We start from the raw sequence: 24,966 nt of genomic DNA, 5'->3' as shown, positions 1-24,966 counted from the left end.
TGTGTAGCTTTGGAGCCTATCCTGGCATTCGCTCTGTACATCAGGCTGACCTCAAACTCACAGAAGTCCACCTGCCTCTGTCTGCCTCCTGTGTGCTGGAAATAAAGGTGTGCACCACCTATGCTGGGCCAATCCAAGTATTGTTATAAAAAGGACTTCTAACTTTAAATATCCTTAGTTGAAAATGGAAAATGACTCTTTGGCTCTGATGTTTATTATCCTTGTAATTTGTGATCTTCTTAATTTTTGTTTTCTGCAAAAATATGAAGCAGGCCGGGTGTTGGTGGCACACGCCTTTAATCCCAGCACTTGGGAGGCAGAGGCAGGTGGATCTCTGTGAGTTTGAGGCCAGCCTGGTCTACAAGAGCTAGTTCCAAGACAGCCTCCAAAGCCACAGAGAAACCCTGTCTTCGAAAAACAAAACAAAACAAAACAAAAATATGAAGCAGATTCCCAGTCTTGAAAACAAGTGTTTTGTGTTGTGCACTATTGCTTTTTATAAAGATTTGGGAATCCTTGCTTCAGATGTTAGAAACAGGTGACAAACAACTTCAATAAAACCTCTGGGTCTCAAGTTCCTACCTGTTCTTTTGAGATGGTTATGTTTATGATGTTTCTGTATTGTCATATAATATATTCTGGTAACATGTTACATATATAGCTGTATTGTGGAGTGAGTTGTTGATATTTAAATACATGAGTAAATTGTTGATACCAAAAACACTGAAATCTATAGGGTTTAAAGTAGTTACCTATAATTATGTATTTGAGGCAGGGTCTCATTGTAGCTCAGGTTGACCTCTAACTTGCTAAAAGCAGAGGTTAGCCTTGAACTCCTGATTGTACTTTCCAATTGCTAGCTTGTACCACTACTCTGTGTGTGTGTGTGTGTGTGTGTGTGTGTGTGTGTGTGTGTGTGTGTGTGTGTGTGTGTGTCTGTCTGTCTGTCTGTCTGTCTGTCTGTCGCCCAGGCCAGCCTTGAACTCATTCTGTAGCCCAGGCTATCAACTATCCTTATGCCTCATGGTATCCTGGGAACAAAAGTGTTTTGTCTATCTCTGTGTGTACCATGTGCCTCCATAGGAAACCAGAAGAGGATGTCACATCCTCTAGAACAGGTTTTACTGATGGTTATAACGCAAAGCCTGACATGTGTAGGGGGTGAATATATGCCATGGTGCATAGATGGAGGCCAGAAGACAATTGTCATAAGTTCTCTTCTTGCACAGTATGAGTCCTAGCATTGAACTCAGGTCCATGGGGTTGGCACCTTTACCTGTTGAGCCATATGTCTTGCCTGGCCCCATGTGTATGGGTCTTGGTAAATATTTTTCTAGTCTTCCCCCCCCCCTTCAGCCTTTTGTTGATGTTTATGTTATTCTGTAATTTGTCTTGTGATGGGGGAGGTGGTTGAGATAGGTTTTTTTTTAAAGATTTACTTATTATTACATATACAATGTTCTGCTTACATGACAGAAGAGGACACCAGATTGAATTGTAGATGGCTGTGAGCCACCATGTGGTTTCTGGGAATTGAACCCAGGACCTCTGGAAGAACAGGCAGTGCTCTTAACCTCTGAGCCATCTCTCCTGCCCTGAGATAGGGTTTCTTAGGGTAACCCTGGCTGTCCTGGAACTCACTCTGTAGACCAGGCTGGCCTCGAACTCAGAGATCTGCCTGTTATCAAAGGAGTACTCCACCAATTAGAAGTTAATTTCCTGTGTAGTTGACAGACTTTAACTTCATCTTGAAGTTATTTTGGTAGAGTAAATAGTGTTTATGTGGTATATGTCTGAAGGTACATTTCCACCTGAAACCAGTGTTCTGGGCTGACAAGATTGCTCAGTGAGTAAAGGCACTTGCTCCCAAGCCTGACAAAGGAAAGAAACAATCCCTGTAGATTGTCCTCTGATTCCCACATGCACATCATGGGACATGCATATTCACACATAAGCATACATACAGTAAATAAGTTGGTTGTTTGAGCAGCCCTGCGTGGCATGGAATTCCCTGTCTAGATCAGACTAATCCCAACTCAGAGATCTGCCTTTGCTTCCCAAATGCTTTGACTAAAGGCATGTTTCATCACACCATGCTAATAGATATTTCCAATATGCTTTATTAAAAAAGGATGTGAAATGTTTATACTGTTAGATACTTTTCAATGATTAGTTAATTACCTGTTTATAAAAAAGAGAGTTTTACTATGTAGCCCTGGATGGTCTGGAACTCACAGAAAAAAAAGTGATACAAGGTGTTTCACTTAGCCCAAGATGGCCTCAAGCTTGCTTTGTAGGGGAAACTTGTCTTGTGCTTTTTTGGTTCCATCTTCTAAGCTGGTATTACAGGTAAACCTCCATGCCCAAACTAAAAAAAAAAAAAAAAAGCGATTCTGCTAGGGGTGGTAGTGCTTATTATAACTCTTTAATCTCATCACTTGGGGCAGAAACAGGTGGATCTCTGTGAGTTCCAACATTGGCTTTGTCTACATACTGAGCTCCAGGTCAGCCACGCTATATAATGAGACCCTGTCTATAAAATTAAAATTCTTACTTCATTTATAATTAAGGTTCACTTAAGAAAATTTTTCCCAGGACTATTCATTATCCTAGATTTGAGTATGAGTTCTGAATTGAGATATAATTCTAGAGAAGCATTAAGTTTGTCTGGCATGTAGGAAGGCCGGCACTATAAACAGGCCATGGTACATGCTCAAAATACCAGCACTTGAGCACAGGAGGATCAAAACTTAAAAAATAAATGTATTAGTATTTGTGTGTGCGGTGTTTAGGTGTGTGTTCCCCGTGTGCAGTGGTGCGTGTGTGGAGGTCAAAGGGCAACTGTGTTAGTTTTTCTCTTTCTACTTTTATGCAGGATCAGGGATCAAACTCAAGTTGTCAGGCATAGCAAGTCATTTACCTCCTAAGAACTTTTGCCTGTTCTCATAACTTTTTTTTTCAATAGTTGAAAGAAAGCAGTTAGGGGTTATAAGCTGGGCAGTAGTGGTACAACACATCCCAGTGCTCAGGAGGCAGGTGGCTCTGTGAGTTTAAGGCCAGCCTGACCTACATAGTGAGTTCCAAGACAGCCAGAGCTACACAGAGAAACCCTATCTCAAAAAACAAATAAACAAAAAAGAAATGACAACCAATGGAGTGTAATGAAATAATATTGTTTTTCATTGAAGATCATTGAAAGGAACTCCAATAAAAGATTTGTTCATTAGAAGAGTATGGGAGAAATTCATGGCATAATTCAGGAAAAACAGCCAGGCCTCCTAGAAACACGCATACATACATACATACATACATACATACATACACACACACACACACAAACACACACAGAGTAAGTAAATAGATAATTTTTAAATTAGAAGGGGGCTGAGATAGTTAAGTAGTTAAGATGCTTAGTTTTTTTTTTTTTTTTTTGAGGTCCTGGTTTTTGTTCCCAGCACCCATATGTGGGACCTCACAGCCTCCTAACTCTAGTTCCAGGGGATCCAATCCTGCACCAAGTAGATCATTGTTTTTTTACTTAGGATAGAATTTCCATTGAGTGAATTATTCAGGCTTAGACATCTGACAGTACTTAGTAATACATTTTAGATATGTGAATACTTTTAATAACTTCATGTTATTCTCAAGCAGGTTGGGAAAAATAGTATTTCTTAATTTATTTAAAAAGTTTTGGAGCGCCGGGCGTTGGTGGCGCACGCCTTTAATCCCAGCACTTGGGAGGCAGAGGCAGGTGGGTCTCTGTGAGTTCGAGGCCAGCCTGGTCTACAAAGTGAGTTCCAGGACAGCCTCCAAAGCTACAGAGAAACCCTGTCTCGAAAAACCAAAAAAATAAATAAATAAATAAATAAAATAAAAGGTTTTGGTTTGTTATTTTGAGAGTGTCTCATGGTAGCCCAGCCTGACCTCAGATTTGTTATGTAGTTGATGACAGCCTTGAACTTCTGACTGTCTTGCCTTTACCTCCCAAGTGCGGGATTATAGGCTTGTGCCTTCACCTGCTAAGGCAGTATTAAGTGTTTAAAAGGGACTGGGCATGGTAATACATGCCTTTAATACCAAACTCAGGTATACATGCAAGCAACTCTTTCAGAGTACCAGGCCAGCCTGGGCTACACATTGAGACTCTATCTCCATAAGAAAAGTATTTTGTAGAGGTGCATAATTTTATTACATGGATATCTATATTTCACATGGAAATCGCTGGTCTCAAACTCACAGAGATCTGCCTGCCTCTGCTTCCCTAGTGCTGAGGTTAAAAGAGTGCGATACCAACATCTAGCAAGATAGAAATCTGAAATTCTTATTTCAGATCAGTTGCTTTTTCTGGGGGGGGGGGTGTTTCGAGACAGGGTTTCTCTGTGGCTTTGGAGGCTGTCCTGGAACTCGCTCTTTAGACCAGGCTGGTCTCGAACTCACAGAGATCCGCCTGCCTCTGCCTCCTGAGTGCTGGGATTAAAGGCGTGCACCACCAACGCCCGGCTCAGATCAGTTGCTTTTAAAGTTGTATATTTTCACATAGATCAGAAACTGTAATACTTGACTGGGTGTGGTAGTACAGACAGACTGATGACAACTTGAGCTGTGTAGTTGAGAGCCTTGGGAGTGGGAAGAACAACATAGGCCTAATACTTATGTACTATTTCTCTGTTGGTATTATTAAAATTTTTTTCAAATCTAAGTAATAGAAAAGCTGTTGATCTAAATTTACAAAAATCTTTTGATTGTTTAGCAGGTAACATCTAAAGGTACTGGTTTAAATCCTAATGCCAAAGTATGGCAAGAAATTCCTTCTGGAAATCCGGATGGCACCCCTGTAACTGAAAGTTCATGGCATGAAACTGCAACCACGTCTGGATCTCATCCTGATGGTAAGACTTACGTATTTATTGGAAAAGTTACATCTTGGTTAAATTTATGGTTAAATCAGCTCAAACACCTTTGAGATAGCCTTTATTTGATGTATTGATTAACATTTTGTTGCTGAACAAAATACATAAGAAAAGTCAACTTTAAGGAAGAAAAATTTACTTTGGCTCATGAGGTTTCAGTTTATAGTAACTTGGTCCCATCACTTTGGGCATTTTTGGGAGGCAGAATATCATGACTGGGAGTCTCCTGGTAGAGCAGAGTTGCTGGTGTCATGGGCCCTGCAAACAGAACCTGAGAGGAAAGAGCCGGGGAGCTACTGCCACAAAACTCTTCCCTTCAGTTAGGTTCCACCTTTTAAGGTGCCATCATTTTCAAAGAGTTTGTAAGGTTTTGAACTCCTCAGCCAATTAGTACATTGATGGAGTGAGTCACAGTTTAGTAGTCATGTGTATCTAAAAGCTCACCTACACAGTGTTACGCTGAGGGCCAAGCCTTTATCTTGAGCACTTGGAGCCATTTTTCAGATTCAAACAAAGATTTGATGAAATGTTTTTGTGAATGCTTAGCATATAGTTTGTATATGATTCTTTTTTTATACATTACATGAGTAGCCACTAATTTCAAGTATGTGTATTTTGGGGGCAGCATCTACCCCACTTACAGTATGGCATTTATAGTTTCTTACAAGGTTTGTTTGGGTCTGTCATCATCTGATGTATTAACTCACTGGCCTTGGGCAGTTAACCTGGTGTGCTTATTTCCTTCATCTGAAGAATAAAAATGATGAAGTGGTAACTGATCACTTCAGTTATCACTGAATAATGTTTCCAAGAAAGTAAGCAAAAGAAATATATGAGCAGTTGAATACATAAAATACTAGCTTATCCATAGCGGTCAAAACTTGTCTCCCTTCAGAAATAGCTCTTAACTCAAGTCATGATGACATTTTCTCAATGCCCTTTCTTAAAAACAGGTAATACAGAACTTGCAGAAGATATGTGCAAGGAATATGAAGTAATGTATTCTTCAGCTTGTGAGACCACAAGGAATACTTCAGACATCGAAGAGTCAGCTGATGGAATGATTTTAGGACCTGAAGATCTAAGTTACCAAATATACGATGTTTCTGGTAATTTCTGTTTTTTAGTTGCTAGAATGAAACTTGAGTATCCTTAGCTCTCCTCCCATTGTTTTGATAAACATGATACTGATCAGCTTGTTTTCTTTTTTGAAAAGAAGCTTATGGCAAAGAACTATTAGGTGATTATTAAAAATACTGTTGGCTGAGCTGGGCATTGGTGGCACACCCCTTTAATCCCAGCTCACTACAGTCTACAACTCCTGTTCTGGAGAATCCAGTGCTTTCTTCTGGCCTCTGCAGGCACCAGGCATGTACATGGTGGCTCACAGGCAAAATTAGCCAATTAATTAATTAATTGTTTGGGATGAATTAAGAAAAAAAATGAAGTGATGACTCCTTTGAACCTATATAGTCACATTATAGATAACAGTTGGCTACTTTGAATATAAACTTGGTAAATGACATGGTGTAACTAGTTTTTTTAAACGTACTTCCTGTAAATGATATTGGAAGTTAAGTAAATTGGTTGTTCATTTAGCTAGTGTTTGGATAGGTGAGTTCTGTATAGAAGAGTGCATATATACAGGGGTATTGGTGCTTTGCCACACTGAGTTCTGTTCCCAGAACCCACATACAGGTAGATAGAAATAACCAACCCTACAAAGATGACCTGTTTGTCACATTCATGCCAACACCTACATACTTCTCTCTCCCTCCCTCCCTGTCTCCCCCTCCCTTTATCGATCAAGCACACATACAATAACAAACTTTTTCTTTAACATTGTGTGTGTGTGTGTGTGTGTGTGTGTGTGTGTGTGTGTGTGTGTGTGTGTGTGTGTATGTTCTAGATATGTGTGCCTGTGGCGGCTATAGGGTTGTATATCCCTGGAGCTTGAGTTATACATGGTTGTGAGGCACCCAACTTGGGAATCTGTGCTAAGAACCAAATATGGTTCTGCAAAAGTAGTTCAGCACTCTTTAAGTGCTGAGTTACCTGCCGCCAACAATAATAATTGTTTTTAAGACAAGATTACACAGGGACTGGAGAGAGATAACTTATTGGTTAATATCACTCTTCCAGGGGACCTGGGTTTGATTCCCAGCACCCACATGCATGCTCACCAACCATCTGTAACTCCAATTCTAGGGGATCTGGTGTCTTCTTCTGACTTCCAGTTACATCAGGCATGAATGTGATACACCATACATGTAGACAAAACATTCAAATACATAAAATAATAATGTTAAAAAATGTTTAAAGATTGCATATACTAACTAGGTGTTGATGGAACAAGCCTTTAATCCCAGGACTGGAAAGCAGAGGCAGGAAGATCTCTGTGAGTTCAAAGCCAGCCTTCTACAGAGAGAGTTTCAGGACAGCAAGAACTGTTACATAGAGAAGGGGGGAGCAGGGAGGAAAAAATACACACACATATAGTATAGTATATAGACTTAGAATGGAAAGCCTTCATTATTGATGAAGTTAATTTGTTACTGTATATTTAAGTTCAACAACTAGTACTAGGGCTGAGTTAGGTGCTCCGTGAATGAAGGAGGACCTTTGTCTTGATTCCCAGAACCCATGTGCAAGCTAGGCATAGAAGTCTGAGTCTATCCCCAGTCCTAGTTAGCAGAGACAGGCAGAGACAGATCCTGGGAACTTCCTAGCCAGCTACCATAGCATGTTCTGTGAGAGATCGTGTTTCAAACTAAGGTGGAGAATGATAGAGGATACCAAACAGCAACCTCTGGCCTCTATGCCCAAAACAAACGGAAAAGTGTGCACATGACACTGTAAGAGGACATACGCTCTTAGTCTTTAGTATTTGTATAAGATTCTAATAAAGTTATTGTTTTCTGTGTTCCTTGCCCCAGGGGTGGGGTGGTGGGGTAGGTGGGGTTTGCTTATGTTCTGTGCTTTAAGGACAACGTGGACTGCATAATAAGACCTACCCTATGCAGTATAATCTCAGCACTTGGCAGTAGAGGCAGAAGAGTCAAGAGTCCAGGGTCAGGGCTGGAAAGATGGCTCAGAGGTTAAGAGCACTGACTGCTCTTCCAGGGGTCCAGAGTTCAATTCCCAGCAACCACATGATGGCTCACAACCATCTACAATTCAATCTGGTGCCCTCTTCCAGCATTTAGGCAGAACACTGCATATGTAATAAATCTTTAAAAAAAAGATTGTTGTTTTAAAAAAAAAAAAGAGTTCAGGGTCATGCTTGCCCATATAGTGAGTTTGAAATTTGTTTAGTCTACTAGCTCAAAAAAATCAAAACCAATCAACAGAACGTATAAAAAACAAGGAATAAAGAAGAAAAAAGGCATAAAAAGAGAATTTAAAGATTGACTCACACTGGATCTATTGCTAGTAAAGCATAGTTGCATAAACACTGTATCCCACTTTGGTTCCTATCTTTAAATTTAGATCACCATTAGTTATATTTGGGGTTTCTTGTTTTCTGTTCGAATTGGGTGGTTTTCACTTTTTTGTTTTTGTTTTTGAAACAGGGTCTCCCTGTATAGCCTGGCTGTCCTGGAACTCACTTTGTAGACCAGGCTGTCCTCAGAGTCAGAGATCAGCCTGCTTCTCTCATTTTTACATTGAGATCAAGACAATGTTTAACAACATAGTAGTCAAATGCTTTCACTATTAATGGTCTTTTGTTACTTTTTGGTGGTGGTGATGCTGGTGGGGGAGGAGGAGGAGGAAGTGTGTATGTGTGTGTATGAGAATTGAACCTGGTGTGCTTGTGTGGCAAGTACTTTACTAACTGAGCATTTCCCAGCCCTCATAAGTATGAACTATGTATGTGACAATGCTTATTGAATCCATTGCCACACTTGATTTAAAAATAGTTCTGGTACATTTTAATTTGTGGCTACTTTGACTTCTGAATATGATGTTTAAGTTTCACCTGTGACAACCTTAACAGTTTCTCCCTCTTGTTTTCTGCCACCAGGAGAAAGCAGTTCAACAATTTCTACAGAAGATTTAAAAGAATGTCTGAAAAAGCAATTAGAGTTCTGTTTCTCACGGTACAGATATTTTTAATTGATATTCTCCTTTTTGCGTTTTTAATGAGTAGATATAAAATGCCTGTGAATAGGTAGTTATTTCCTTCAGTCATAGATTTTGCTATTATTCCTAACTTAAAAGTATAGCCTTTAGTTGGATTTATCTTTTCCTAGCAGATAGTGACAGTATCTGTTAAATACTTTTCCTAGGATCATATTTAGACTGAATTTTCCAAATGCACTAAATGAAATTAATTTTCAAAACTGGTGGAGTAAAGGAAGGGAAAATACCTCAATTTAAGTTTTTAGGAGTTGGTTCTTATAACTTTTAAACAGAGTAATTTTAGCAAGACCCTAAAGAGAATTTTTAATACTGTTTTCTCTTAAACATAGTCTTTCTAGGCAAATGTTTCAAAATGGCTTATTTAAAGGTGAGACTTGTGTAGAAATATTGTTGCTTAGATACCATAAAATTTCATTATATAAACTGTTTACAGCTGGGCATTGTGATGCACACTATTAATCACAGCACTAGAGAGGCAGAGGCTGGTGAGTCTCTTAAGTAGAGACTGGTCTTGTCTGCATAGAGAGACCCAGGCCAGTCTGGGCCACATAATGAGACCCTGTCTCAAACAAAACAAAGCAAAGGCTATTAGAAAATAATTGGAAATTTGGACATACGTGCAAATGTAGTGTTTTACATTTTTCCAGTCTTTGGTGAACCAGTTTTTTAAGCTTCTTCTAGGCCAGAAGTATTAATTGGGCGGGGGTCTGTGTAGTCCTGGCTGTTGTGGAACCCACTCTATAGACCAGGCTGGCCTCAAACTTAGAAACCCACCTGCCTCTGCCTCCCAAGTGCTGGGATTAAAGGTGTGCACCACCATGGGTCAGAAGCATAGATTTCATTACGTACTTTCTTCCTCCTCCTCCTCCTCTTCCTCCTCCTCCTCCTCCTCTTCTTCCTCCTCCTTCCTTTTTAAAATTTTTTAAAATTTAGATTCTGTGAGCCAGGTTCTCATTTTGTAGTCCTGGCTTTCATAGAGATCAGTCCTCTTAGTGCTAGGATTAAAGACATGCACTACCACACCAGGCTAAACACCCCCCCCCCCCAATCTTTAACCTGAAGCCTTTCACATGCTAGACAATTAAGTGCTGTGCCACTGAGCTGTTATCCTCAGACCTGATTCTCATATGAATAATTTGGTTTTTTGATGGCTATAAAATGACTGTTTTGTAGTTTTCTAATTCTCTTGTCCCCACCCCATCTTTTTCCTTAGTGGTGCTGAGGGTTAAACTCAGGCCCTCATGAGTACTAGTCAGGTACTCAGCCTGTCCCAGACTGAGTTCCACCAATTGTTCTGCATCCAGTTATTGACTCTTCATCATACCACAAGGAAACATGCTTTTATTTTTTTTAGTGTCTTTTTAATTTTGTTTTTGAGACAGACTTATACAACCCTCATGATTCTCCTTCCTCAGCTACCCTAGAAATTTTGGAATTATAAGCATGTACTGTCACAACAAGCTGAAGTAATTAAATTTTAACTTATTTACTTTTTTTTTTTTTTTTTTAACGACAACAAGGTCTTATTCTGTAGCAAAGGCTGACCTGGAATTCACTGTGAACTTATCCTGGTCTTGAGTAAGAACCAGTCCTTCTTCCTCCTCATTCCTAGTGCTGGAATTAGATGTGAGCATAATTCCTTTTTCATAAAATAATTTTAATAATTAAAGTTCTTACATATGACTTATTGTGCAAAAGCTTCTATTGTCTTGTCATGTCCCCTGCCAGAGGGGCATCCCCCCACCACCGCCACACCCACATCCCTGCTTTTTGGTTTTTATTTTTAAACAGGGTTTTACTGTATACATCTAGCTGTGGCCTAGAACTCACTGTTTAAATCAGGATGGCTTCACCTTCACAGAGATCCACCTGCCTCTGGCTCCCATGTTCTGAATTTAAAAATGTGTTCAACTCTTCATTCTTCCTTTTTACTTTTATATATACATGACTGTTTGCCTATATATGTATATGTGCATCACTTATGTGCCATGCCCTGAGAGGTAAGAAAAGGCATTGAATCTCTTGAAAGTGGAGGTAAAGATAGTTGTGAGCTGCCGTGTGCTGGGAACTGAACCTAGGTCTTCTACAAGAGTAGCAAGTCCTCTTAACACTGAGCCATCTCTCTAGCCCCTCTATCAGTTTCTTGCTGCTGCTGGTTTTTAAGATAGATAAGAACAACATAGCCCAATTATATCAACTGACCTTGAATTTGTAATTCTCCTGATTCAGCCTCCTGTTGCTAGAATACAAGGGCGTGTCCAGTGCCCGGTTAATTGACTGTTTATTGTACTTTTTATAAATGTTGGTTATATACTGTCTTTAATCTCGCTCATAGTCTCCCATTTTGCTCCTTAAAATCCTAGGAAACATTTAAAAAATGGACTATGTGTTAAGAGATATCTCTGGTTTTTAATTAGTAGTGCTACTCCTTTGCCTAATATGCATACCATTCAAATCTGCTTCTCTGGTTTCTCCATTGCCCAGTAAAGTTACTCTGAACCATTATACACAGATGTATTCTTTTTTTTTTTTTTTTTTTTTCTTAGTGAAATTTTATGTTGGTGATGGTTTTCACAAGCTGACATGTGCCAGCCGCTGTCTTGGTAGTTCTGAGGTATGCCTCACAACAATTAGCTGTGTTACCCAGGATGGAAGCCTTCCTCAGAACTAGCTCTTCGCCTTATTGTACTGCAATCGACTCTTTCCGTGATCCTTTTCTTTCCCCCATCAGAGTGAGAGCTTCTTGAAGGCAAATATGGGCTCACTGATCCCTGGCCCCAGTGCCTGACACCAAGTGTGGTTGCTGTGAACCAAGGTCTGATCCTCTTGACAAGGGCTTTGATTTTCTTACCCATTGAGTCATTTCTCCTTTTGTATTTTCTTCCTTCCTTCCTTCCTTCCTTCCTTCCTTCCTTCCTTCCTTCCTTCCTTCCTTTCTTTCTTTCTTTCTTTCTTTCTTTTTTTGGTTTTTCGAGACAGGGTTTCTCTGTGGCTTTGGAGGCTGTCCTGGAACTAGCTCTTGTAGACCAGACTGGTCTCGAACTCACAGAGATCCGCCTGCCTCTGCTGGGATTAAAGGCGTGTACCACCAACGCCCGGCTCCTTTTGTATTTTCTAATACATGTCACATCTCCTCAGCGTCTCAGATGACAAGAGCACAGATGTATTCTACAAGGAAAAATATTAAGTAATTTTGAAGCTTCCATTAGTTCTCATATCTCCAGAAATATGATTTTTGTCTGGCTAATATCATTTGTGGCTCAGCTACATTGCCAATACTATATATCAGGTTTACTTGTAAGTAGGAATACTATCAATTTGATTTACTTTTGACAATTATAGCTTCTTTGGCTAAATACTTTGATACTGGTTGATAAGGATGGGGCTGCTACAACTCAGGGTTAGGCTACAGCATTTTAATTGTGCAAAAATTATGTTTACAGTTTTCTTCTGATTTTCAAGTTATTAATAATAATATTTATTACACTGATGTTAATTTGTCCTTTTATGGTGAAATGTGAGTTTAATCTTATTGGTATCTTCTCTTACTCTCTCCCCCAACAAATAATTGCCATGATAACCTTCTTAGTTGATTTGTAATTTAAAGGTCTTTGAGCTTACTCTTTGCTCATAAGATTTTTTTTAAGATTTATTATTATTTTATGTATATGGATGTTTGCCTGCCCATATGTCTACACATCATAAATGTGCATTGCTTGCAGAGTCTATAAGAGGGCATCAGATCCCCTGGAACTAAAGTTAACAGATGATTGTGAGTGCTGGGAATCAAACCTGGGTCCCTGGACCATCTCTGTAGCTCTCCATAAGGCTTTAAAGTAAAGCAGTATCCAGTCATAAAGATCTTTCATGAAACCCATAATCTGCCTAGGAGACACAAAACAATAAACATAATAAATATACAGTTAGGTGATGATTGCTATGGGTTAAAAAAAAAAAAAGTAGAGCAGCATGAGAGAAAGGAGAATCCAGAGTATGGGTTTTGGGTGGGGGTTGTTTGGTTTTTTGGTTTTGTTTCTCTGTAGACCAGGATGACCTCAAACTCAGAGAGCCACCTGCCTCTGCCTCCCAAGTACAGGGATTGAAGGCGTGCACCAACCACCCAGCACAGGTGTTCTTATTTACTCTGTTTTAAAGACTATTTGACACAAACAAAAAGACAAGATATTGAACTGACCTTGGTAGTACACATCTCTGATGCCAGCATTGAAAGAGTACCTTCAATCTTTCATTTTAATTTTAAATACTTCCAAGTTACAATATTGTCAAGCATTTTTTTATTTTATTTATTTATTTATTTATTTTTGGTTTTTCGAGACAGGGTTTCTCTGTGGCTTTGGAGGCTGTCCTGGAACTCGCTTGGTAGTCCAGGCTGGTCTCGAACGCACAGAGATCTGCCTGCCTCTGCCTCCCGAGTGCTGGGATTAAAGGTGTGCGCCACCAACGCCTGGCTGTCAAGCATTTTTATGAGAAATTTATAGTAAATATCATCCGTGATTCAATTTATGGTTAAACAACTATTTTCTCCATGTACTCTAGGATTCAAAACCTTTTGAGCTTCTTGCTCTCCCTTCTCTGCCCCTCTTGTCCACTTCTTTCTCTCCCCCTTCTTCCTTTTCCCTTCAGTAAGCTCTACGTGGGTTAAAAAAAACCTTTGAAGTTGTTACTGTTTTGTTGTTGTTTTTGTTACTGGTTTATTATTTTGTTGGCATATTTCAAATTGAACTGATATAACTCTTGAAATTTTGTTCTGGTTTTTAGTTTTTTGAGATAGGGTTTTTTTGTGTTATATAGCCCAGCTGTCCTGGAACTAGCTCCGTAGACCAGGCTGGCCTCAAATTCACAGAGATCTGCCTGCGTCTGCCTCCCAAGTGCTAGGATTAAAGATGTGCACCACCACTGCCCAGCTGAAATTTTCATAATTAATCTTATAGTTTCTACTACTTTGATTTCTTTAGGCATAGTTATAAACATGAATATGGTACATTTGTGCTTTGGGTGCTTTTTTAGAATTGTGTATTATAATTGGTTCTGTTTATTTCTTTCAGAGAAAATTTATCGAAGGATCTTTACTTGATATCTCAAATGGATAGTGATCAGTTCATCCCAATATGGACAGTTGCCAACATGGAAGAAATAAAAAAATTGACCACAGATCTAGATTTAATTCTTGAAGTGTTGAGATGTATGTCAATAACTTTTAGCTCTTTTCATAGCTATAAAAGTTAAAACTTTTATTTCTAATCATAGAGGGAATTGTTTTAAAGTGGGCATTTTTTTTTCCTTCTTCGAGTCAGGGTTTCCTCTGTATTGCTTTGGAGGTTGTCCTGGAACTCGCTGTGTAGACCAGGCTAGCCTCAAACTCACAGAGCTTTGCCTGCCTCTGTCTACCAAGTGCTGGCATTAAAGGCGTGGGCCACCAGTGCCCGGCTTGCTTTTACTCTTGTACACATAGCAAGTATTTGCAAGTAAAGATTGTTAAATGGCCTAATTTGTTTTATAATTTCAAACCTGCTAATGAGTTGTGACCGATGTATAGTTTGACAAATACTTTTGAAGTTAGATAATGAACTTGTACCTCGTTCTATCCCTCCCTGTATATGTTTGGGGGGGGCTTCATGGTGATGTATGATAGAGCAGATATGTTGGGGTGAATCCTGGACTTTATCCTCATCACTAGGAAGAAAGGCAATATACATTGAAGTCATAATAATAAATGCTTGTTGTTCCATGGAGGATTGTTTCGTTTTTTTGAGACAGGGTTTCTCTGTGACTTTGGAGGCTATCCTGGAACTAACTCTTGTAGACCAGGCTGGCCTCAAACTCACAAGTGCTGGGATTAAAGGTGTGTGCCACCAATGCCCGGCCTCCATGGAGGATTCTTTTAAGCACATTTAGTCAGATAATTAGCAAATAACATTTGGGTAATTGTCTTGGCATATAAACATCTTTTTTTTTTTTTAAAGCATGACAATTTTTGGCATTTGACAATATATTTGGTAGAATTGAACTGAATAGTTTTTTAATGGTGCCGTTGATCAATATCACTACTTGTCACTTTTAAGTGGGATACATTGTTTTTTTACATTTCAGCTTCTCCTATGGTACAAGTTGATGAGAAGGGGGAGAAGGTGAGACCAAGTCATAAGCGTTGTATCGTAATTCTCAGAGAAATTCCTGAAACAACGCCAGTAGAGGTAATTATTGATTATTATTAAAATTAAATGTTCTTTAACTGTTTAGATTGGAGGAAGTAGGTAAGCAAAGTAGAAACCAAAACCCTCATCAGTTATTGTAGACTTGTTAGATCTGAAGTATTAGAATAGCATAGAGGAGGGAAAAAAGTATACCTCTATGTTCTTAGGAGGATAAACTTAAGTATTGCAGTAATACTAATTTTGAATGTATTGACTGACAGTTAAGTAGGAGGATTCAACTAATAAGAGTGGATGAAAAAGGAAATTTTGAATAAGGATTGGTTAGCAAAATGTAAAACAAAGCTACAGCAAGGATCAAGTGTGGTTCAGGGTTGGGAATAAAATAATATTTGAATAATACTATTTTAGTATAATCATTATACTGCAGAACCAGAACATTCTAAAAATACACATACATATACACATCTACATAATGATTCTACCAGGAATTACTAACTTTGAAATTGCTAAAGCCATAGTTTTATTATTATTGAATAGGCAAAATGACTGATCCCTAGTATGGATAAAAAAAAATCACCCAAGGGTAAGTGGATTAGATTATTAAATGACAGACTAGATTGAAACTTGGTCTGATTCTAAAGCTTGTGTTTCTTAACTGCTGTGCTGCTGGCCTCATAATGCATGTGGGTGACCTAAAAATTAAAGAAAGGATTGCGGGTCCCTGTGAGTTTGAGACCAGCCTAGTCTACAGAGCAAGTTTCAGGACAACCAGGGCTCCACAGAGAAACCCTTTCTCAAAAAACAAAACAAAACCCTGTTGAGGAAAAACGACTAGAGTACTACAAGGAAAATTTAGCTATTAGAACTGAAGTACTTCTGTTATGTTGTTCATAAAATAATAAACATGTGAAAAATTTTATACTAACTGCACCTGTTTTCATTTTAAAGTTAACTATACTTTTTCTTTTTTAGGAAGTAAAAGCTTTGTTTAAAAATGAAAATTGCCCCAAAGTGATAAGCTGTGAATTTGCACACAACAGCAACTGGTATATCACTTTCCAGTCAGACACAGATGCACAGCAGGTGAGAAGAGAGCCCCCAGTAAAAACCTCGTTAGGAGAAGAAAAGGTTACGTGTTTTGTTGAAGAGGATGTATGTAGGTTAGGGACATGACCCAGTAGCAAAGCACATGTTAGGATATGCAACGTCCTAGATTCAGTGGACAATACCACAAAGAAAAGGCCAGACATGGTAGTTCTGTCCTATAATCACCAAACTTTGGAGGCAGAAACAGGCAAGATTAGGAGTCCAGGACCAATATTGAATACATAAGTGAGATTGGGGCCAAGTTGGGTTACATAGATCTTATATCACAAACTTGAATAAAGGGGGAAAAATTAAATTAGACATGGTAGTAATGGTGCATGCTTGTTATCACAGCACTTGATACTGAAGTAGGAGGACTAAAAATGTGATGAGTTTTTAAGGCCAGCCTACTTTACAAGTAAGACTGTGTCAACAAAATGAAGAAAGAAAATGCTTACAAAGACTGATCATAATAATTTTAACAGATCTTCTTTGTTGTTGTTATTGTTTTGGTTTTTGTGTTTCAAGACAGGGTTTCTCTGTAGTCTTGGCTGTCTTGAAACTCACTGACTTCAAACTCACAGAGATCTGCCTGCCTCTGCCTCCCGAATGCTGGGATTGAAGAGATGTGTCATTACCTCCCTACCGTGTTTTTTGTTGTTGTTGTTGTTGTTGTTGTTTTGTTTGTTTGTTTGTTTGGTTTGGTTTTTGTTTTTTGAGACAGGGTTTCTCTGTATTGCTTTGAAGGTTGTCCTGGAACTTGATCTGTAGACCAGGCTGGCTTCAAACTCACAGAGATCTGCCTGCCTCCATCTCCTGAGTGCTGGGATTAAAGGCGTGCATGACCAGTGCCAGGCCCTCCCTACCGGTTTGATCAGTTTTAATTTTAAAAAATGTTTACTTGTCAATGAAAAAACACAGACTTAAATGTATGTAAAGATTTGGAATTATGTATTCAGTGGTAGTTTTAGTACATAGTAAGTCTGCAGTTTAAAAACAGGTTTTTTTTTTTCTTTTTCTTTTTGTTGTATCTGAGGCTGAGGCTGATGTGGAACTCACTATGGTAGCCTAGGCTCCATGGCAGTCTTCCATCCTCTAGAATGCTGAGATCTTACCCCTTTTTCTCTTTAATGTGTATGAGTGTTTTGTCTGTGTGTACCTGGTGCCCAAGACGGCAAGAGAAGGGTGCTAGATATCCTGGAACTGGAAGATGTGGAAATCAAATTCAGGTTTTTTGTTTTGAGACTGGGTTAGCTAGGGGTTTTTGTTGATGGTGTTTTGGTAGTGGTCGTTGTCCCCCACCCCCTTGTGTATTTGTTTTGAGACAGGTGCTCACTATGTGAGCACGCTGCCTGGAACCTGTGAGGTTGGCCAGACTGGCCTCTTACTCCCAGCAGTCCCGTGTCAAAGCCACTACTCACAGCTAAGTAAAATTAAAGTTGTCACCTGGTGATTCATGAGTTTCTTGTGTCCTGCCTTTTGTCATAATCCCATACCAGCTTCCTGAATTATCTACAAGTATAACTAGGAATGTGTTGTCTTCTTTTTCCTCTTATTACCTCAAGGTTTGTTGTTTCCATTTGTTTTTACCTTGCTGTGTCCAAGGCAAGGAAGCTGCTGTGTAGCTAGCTTCCTGAGTGCTGGGATTACAAGTGTGCTCAGCAAGACCGTTTTGTTTAATTGAGGAGCTGATTATAGCAAACTCATTTGGGAGAGTGAAAAAGGCTTTAATGAAAATATTTAAATACTAATAAAAGTTCATTTTTGTTTTAACAGGCTTTTAAATATTTAAGAGAAGAAGTTAAAACATTTCAGGGCAAGCCAATCATGGTAAGAAACATTAAATGATAGTATGAAATGAGGGGTTTTTGAGGGGCAGGTTTTTGTTTATTATGCTTCTTTTAAAAGAATTAAGAATACATGAAAGATGTTTTATAAAACATTCCTGTGTTTTTTGGAAAGTTAGTTGACAGAAAACATGAAAATACTCTTTAACTACAGAAGTTTTTTACAGGGAATTATCTAGATCTCAAAATTAATAATAAGTATAATTTCTTAATACTGATGAAAACCATTTCCAGTCAGCCCTGTCTCAGTTAACAGTTACATTCATTTGAGAAAGAAGTGTTACTCATAAGTAATACTCCAATATCTTTCTTTTCAAATTCCATAACATTTGCCCTCATACTTCTTTCCATCATTATTACATTGTTTAGACTTGAATAGTTGGTGTAGCCTCATAAACACTGATTTACTAACTCCTTTCTTGTTTTCTTACCGTTTCAGTTTTAAGCACTGTACACATATTAATTCACCCTTACAGAGTGAGAGAAGGAAATTGGTTGTTTCAGACTAGCTTGAGCTATATAGTGAGTTCAAGACAAGCCTTGTACATATGAAAGAACACATTACTGAGATAGGTGCTCTTGATTTTTCCACATTGACTACTGAAGAAGATGGCATAGCCAGTCTAGTGTCAAATGACTGACTAGTAAGGAAATCAAGTGGTGCAAGTAACTTGTACTTTAGAGAAATATCATAAGACACTACTGTAAGAATTGACATCTAAATCTGATTTGCTGATAATACAAAGTTTCCATATTACAAATGAGTTTCCCTTGCTAATCATTCTTTGTCTTTGCTTTGTGTCTCCTAATGACTTAAGTTTTATATTTCTATTTTGATCTTTGATAAAACTTAATTAACATGGTATATATTTTAGAATAAAACCTAATTACCTTTTAATTTTATTATATTTTAATTATGTGTATATATGTTCATATCCCTGGAGCTAGTGTTACAAGCAGTTCTAAGCTGCCTGATATGGGTTTTAGGAATTGAACTTAAGTCTTCTTGGAGAACGATACATGTTTTTAACCACTGAGCTATCTCTCCAGCCCCCCCCCTAATTTTTTCCCCTTAATGTGGACAGTTGTTTACTTTTACTTGTTGATTGAACCTGTCACACATCTTTAGAGATGTGGGGGGGGGCTGTGTTTGATCAGTTTCCTTAGTGTTTACTTTCCTGAGCCACTACTGCTGTCTTCATTATGATAGCTTCAGTGTCCTTTTCTATAAGTGATTTTTTTCATCTATTTATGATTTACTGTGTAGATCCATGTTTATCTGGTGCCAACAAAGAGCCCAAACAAAACAGTATTGAACTTATTTTTATTTTAATTATGTATCCATGTACATTTCTGCACATGAGCATCTACATGTAAGTGCCAGTGCCAGCAGAAGCCAGGGGCACTTTTTGTTCTTAGCTGTTTCTTATAACCTAATGCCCTCAAGGTTCATGTTACAGATGGTAATATTTCCCTTTTCAGGGCTAGAGGATTCTCTGGAAGAGTAGCAGGCACACGCTTACCCTTTGAATCAGCCATGTTGACTTATTTTTACCTTGTTTATTGTGGTTCTTCTCAAACCCATACTTTTCTGTTATTTTTAAAACTATTGTTTTATTTTGCTCAATTGATTTTAAGCAGAAATAAATCATAACATACGTGTAAGATAAGTTGAATATATTTGCTGTAATATACACTTCATCTTTTATTATGTTTTCTTCTTCTAGGCAAGGATAAAAGCCATTAATACATTTTTTGCTAAGAATGGTTATCGATTAATGGATTCTAGTATGTATACTCAACCCATTCAGACTCCAACTCAATATCCCTCACCAGTCTTTATGCAGCCAGTGTATAACCCTCATCAGCAGTACTCAGTGTATAGTATTGTGCCTCAGTCTTGGTCTCCAAGTCCTGCACCTTACTTTGAAACACCACTGGTAAGTGAGACTTTTTAAAAGTACTAAGATATTTAGATCAAGCCAAACAGTAAAGAGATCATCTGAAAACCAGGTGCAGATGCATTTGCCTGTGTTTGGAGCACCCACAAGCAGCAACTTCAAGGCCACATTAATCTGCTTAGCAAGTTACAGACTAGCCATAGTCATTACAAAAATGACCCAAAAAAACCAGTTCATCTCCAGTTAAGCATATTACTAAGGGTTGAGCTGTTAGTTCTGCAATTTGATTGTTTACATTTTTTAAAAATTTTTTATTTATTTATTATGTATACAACACTCTGCTTCCATGTATGCCTGCAGGCCAGAAGGGGGCACCAGATCTCATTACAGATGGTTGTGAGTCACCATGTGGTTACTGGGGATTGAACTCAGGACCTCTGGAAGAGCAGCCAGTGCTCTTAACCTCTGAGCCATCTCTCCAGACCGATTGTTTACATTTTACTAAGTAAATGGAGGAAACTTAAGTCCTTTGTGGTTGGTTCATTGGTTGATTGATTAATGGTTTTACTATGAGCCGGGCGTTGGTGGCGCACGCCTTTAATCCCAGTACTCGCGAGACAGAGGCAGGCGGATCTCTGTGAGTTCGAGACCAGCCTGTACTACCAAGCGAGTTCCAGGACAGCCTCCAAAGCCACAGAGAAACCCTGTCTCGAAAAAACAAAAAACAAACAAAAAAAAGGTTTTACTATGTAGCCCTGGATATCCTGGAATTCTCTGGACCAGGCTAGCCTTGAACTCAGGCTCCTTTGTGATTTTTAAATGATTCTAGTGTTGTAAAGTTTTGTCATGAAAGAACAGTTTCTATGGAATGAATTAGTAATGTGTTATTCATAATAAAATGCTGTGTGGTGGGAGCATTGCAGAAATGAGTAACTACGGAGTTTTCTATTCTTTTTGACTTACTGAAGACCCTGATTTAAAAACCTTCTCTGCAGTAGTATGTTCTTACAACTAAATTTTTATGTTTTATTTTAGGCTCCTTTTCCCAATGGTAGTTTTGTGAATGGTTTTACTTCACCGGGATCTTACAAAACAAATACTGCTGCTATGAATATTGGCCGACCATTCCAAAAAAATCGGTAAGATTAAAGATAATACCTGAAATTTATTTTAAACAATTCCCAATAATTCCTGAGGAATTACCATATTCTTGTTGGGAGACTCAATGTAAGTGCTTTTGTTTATTTTTATAAGAAGTTTGTGAATTGTTCAGTCTAAAATTCTTCAAGCCAGAATGCTTGAGGATTTCACACATCTTAATGTGTTTATCTCCATGTTGTCTTGGCTTACCAGTGATTCCTGGACCTCTTGCTCCCTCAGCAGCTACATGGCATGTGTATGCCACCTCCCTAACACCCAACTCAACTCTGCATTCCTTTTCCCAGCCTTCTCCTAGTTTGGTAGCCCCACCTATACTTCTGCCTGGCTACATCCTGCCTGTCCATTGTTTATTCAACAACCAATAAGAGAAGCATATATTCATTCTCAGCATACAGAAAGACAACCCTCATCATTTGAATTTATTATTAAGTTATCTACATGTATACCACATTCATTTCTGTTGCCCTAGTAACCCAGAGGAAGCCGTTTTGGCCCCTGGAACTATAGTTACAGATGGTTGGGAAACACTGTGTGGACTCTGGGAATTGAACTTTGGTCCTCTAGAATTACAGTTAATTCTCTAAACCACTGAGCCAGCTCCCCATCCCCAGCCTATTTTGTTATGTTTATATATTTGTTTTTCCAGATAGGGTTTCTCTGTATTGTTTTGGAGCCTGTCCTGGAACTCTCTCTGTATACCAGGCTGGCCTCAAACTCTCAGAGGCAGTCTGCTGCTGTCTCCCTAGTGCTGGGATTAAAGGTTATGTCATCACTACTGATTCCCAGTTTATTCGTTAATATGAGTTCTGGGTACTGAATTTTTAAACAGTCCTAGAGGTACTATGATAGGGGATGTCCTTCTGTATATATGTTTCTCTATTGGTTGATGAATAAAACACTGGTCAATAGTCATTAGAGGCAGAAAGATAAGTGGGACTAGGAGATGAGGAGAATTCTGGGAAAGGTGGAAAGGTAGGCAGAAAGGCTCGGGATACAAACGCCATGTAGCAGAAGGAGTAACAGGCCCGGACCATTCTCCAGTAAAATAAGACCACATGGAAATACTTAGATTAATAGAAATGGGTTAATAATTAAGACAAGAGCACCTGCTGCCCTTGCAGAGGACCTGAGTTCAATTCCCAGCACCCATATGGTATCTCACAACTGTTTGTAATTCCAATGCAAAGGATCCAATGCCCACTTCTAGCCTCCACAGGTACCAGGTATGCACACAGTGCAGACATATGTAACAAAACACTTACTTATACATATTAATGAGCAATAGATAAAATTTTAGAGATACCGTGTATTATACTTGGATGAGATTTTTTTAGTGAAGATAATCAAGGTTTTAGTGTTTTGATAATTACCAAATAACACACACTCCTACAATTCCAGCTACTTTTAGGAGGATGTTTTGTGTTTTCCTTCTGGGTTTTTTAGTCCTATGGAAGGGTCAGGCAGATCCCTACACCCAGGCACCTCCCTCAGCAGGCAAGACACCCTTTATGCATTCACATCAGTAACGAGGACTCAGGCATCACCCTAAACCATTCTTTTCCTTACCCATAAGTTCAAGGCATTTCGTTTCTTTGTTTAAGACCAGGCTGGTCCCAAACTCTTGTGTTAGCCTCTGGAGTGCTGGGAAAATCCTAACTATGGCTCTGTTGCTGTTGTTTGAGACGATTTCTCTATTGTAACTCTGGCTGTCGTGAATTTCTTTCCTGTGTAGACTAGGCTGGCCTCACAAATTATGAAGCCCCTCCTACCTCTCTCTTACTGCTGGGATTAAAGGTGGGCACCACCAGGCTTGGTATTTACTGTTTTCAATGTTGAAGGTAAAAGTAGTTTCATCTAAAACTTCAGATTTTTTCCCCAAATTTTGTCAAAGACATCATATGATGTAAAAATTCTTTTGCCTTTACTTAAAAATATCCCATAAGATGTGTAACAATTTCTTGATTTATCCTGTGTGTGTGTATTTATTTGTTTTTGTTTGTTTGTTTCTTTGTTTTTTAGTGTGAAGCCTCATTTTAGGTCATCCAGTGGTTCAGAACACTCAACAGAGGGCTCTGTGTCATTGGGGGATGGACCATTGAGTAGATCTAGTTCAAGGAACTTTCTCTCTGAACGTCATAACCCTACGGTAACAGGGAATCAAGAACAAACTTACCTTCCGAAGGAGGCTCCCATTTTACAGATGGATCAGAATGGGGACTTTGGTAGAGGCAGGTAAGGAAATGTATATGAAAATTATTTAATTGTAACACGCTCATCTTTCATGTTGGAAACATCTGGTGGTTTTTGCTTTAATTATTGGTATATGATTACTTGAAATGAATTCATCATTCTCATAGGTTAATAGAACTTGGGAAGGTTTAGTTTTAGTTTGAGATGGGGGTTTGGCAGTGCTAGGAATTTGAACAGATGTTCTCAGACATCTTAGTTAATCACTGAGCTGCACCTTTACCTTTAAATCAGGGTTTTTTGGGTGGCGGGGGGGGGGGGTTAGCCTATTCCTCGCCTGTAACTTGCCACATAGAAACTAAACTGGCCACAAAACTCTGAGAGAGTGACCTGCCTCTGCTTTCTTTTTTGGTTTTTCGAGACAGGGTTTCTCTGTGGCTTTGGAGGCTGTCCTGGAACTAGCTCTTGTAGACCAGGCTGGCCTCGAACTCACAGAGATCCACCTGCCTCTGCCTCCCAAGTGCTGGGATTAAAGGCATGCGCCACCAACGCCCGGCCTGCCTCTGCTTTCTAAAAGGGTTGAGATTAAAGGTGACTGGCCCTGCCTTCTAGTTTCAATTTCTTCTTACTTCTCAACTCTCAGAGTGGAGTTCTATTTTGTCTTCTATGCTAAATTTGACATTAAAATGCTTCTTTTGAAGGGGGCTGGAGAGATGACTCAGAAGTTAAGAGCACTGACTGCTCTTCCAGAGGTCCTGAGTTATTCCCAGCAACCACATGGGGGCTCACAACCATCTGTAATGAGATTTTTGGTGCCTTCTGACATAATAAATAAATAAAATTTTTAAAATGCTTCTGATGTGGAAAATGTGTTACTTAATTGAATGGGTCCAGCTTTGTGGTAGAGGTAGTTGATGAAATGTTTTGTCGATTAGCTCAAGATCTTTTCAAAAGAAGTTAATTACTTAATAATAATGGAGGATTAGCACCTATTTTGAAATTTTAACTATTTGAGAGGAAATAAATATATGTATTTCAAATTTTTATATGTATTCTTCCTTTTTGTTAAAAGGAGAACTCTTTTCAGAGGTCGAAGACGAAGAGAAGATGACAGGATTGCAGTAAGTATTTTCACCTTTTACCTTTAGAAGTATTTTTTCTTTTGTTCTGTCTTTCCTTTCTGGCTTGTTGATTATTTAAACAAAAAATAATTCAGCCTGATATTGACCTGAAAGCCATTTATATATTCATCCTCTAGTGCCTAGTTAGATATTTGAGGTTATATTGCTAATATTTGATGTAGCATATTCAAGTTGTTTAAAAATAGATTTGGTTTAGGCATGGTGCTTGCCTTTAATTCCAGCTCCCAGTGCAGGTAGTTCATACCAGCCTGGTCTACATAGTAAATTCTAGGCCAGCCAGGGATACAAAGTGAGACTCTGTCTTTGAAAGGAATAAGGAAGGTAATTAAGTTTGAAGGTTTATTAACATTACTGTTATGATCTTTGTCTCACTGTATAGCCCATAATGACTTCAAACTCAATCCCACTGCTTC

The 24,966-nt window shown here is 38.8% G+C and overlaps 1 protein-coding gene across 5 annotated transcripts in view; it reads left to right on the top strand.

Annotated features, from left to right (window-relative positions):
• The window catches only part of Larp4 (La ribonucleoprotein 4), a 45,416-nt gene that overhangs the window by 7,427 nt on the left and 13,023 nt on the right, over positions 1 to 24,966 (top strand). For 3 of the 5 annotated variants that reach the window (XM_040753819.1, XM_040753822.1, XM_040753821.1), the window contains exons 2-12: positions 4,751 to 4,889; positions 5,864 to 6,019; positions 8,935 to 9,010; positions 14,120 to 14,256; positions 15,165 to 15,268; positions 16,202 to 16,312; positions 18,092 to 18,145; positions 19,890 to 20,102; positions 21,099 to 21,202; positions 23,244 to 23,456; positions 24,484 to 24,532. In XM_040753819.1, coding sequence (XP_040609753.1) covers positions 4,751 to 4,889; positions 5,864 to 6,019; positions 8,935 to 9,010; positions 14,120 to 14,256; positions 15,165 to 15,268; positions 16,202 to 16,312; positions 18,092 to 18,145; positions 19,890 to 20,102; positions 21,099 to 21,202; positions 23,244 to 23,456; positions 24,484 to 24,532 — 1,356 coding nt within the window. Of the gene's footprint in view, positions 1 to 4,750; positions 4,890 to 5,863; positions 6,020 to 8,934; positions 9,011 to 14,119; positions 14,257 to 15,164; positions 15,269 to 16,201; positions 16,313 to 18,091; positions 18,146 to 19,889; positions 20,103 to 21,098; positions 21,203 to 23,243; positions 23,461 to 24,483; positions 24,533 to 24,966 lie in introns of those variants that run through there. The other 2 variants (XM_040753820.1, XM_040753823.1) reach the window with 2 other exon arrangements.

The sequence above is a fragment of the Mesocricetus auratus genome, unplaced genomic scaffold, assembly GCF_017639785.1.
Source record: "Mesocricetus auratus isolate SY011 unplaced genomic scaffold, BCM_Maur_2.0 Super-Scaffold_100010, whole genome shotgun sequence".
Classification (NCBI taxonomy): Eukaryota; Metazoa; Chordata; class Mammalia; order Rodentia; family Cricetidae; genus Mesocricetus; species Mesocricetus auratus.
The sequence above is the reverse complement of the archived record's forward strand: the minus strand, read 5'-3'. Positions and strand labels throughout refer to the sequence as shown.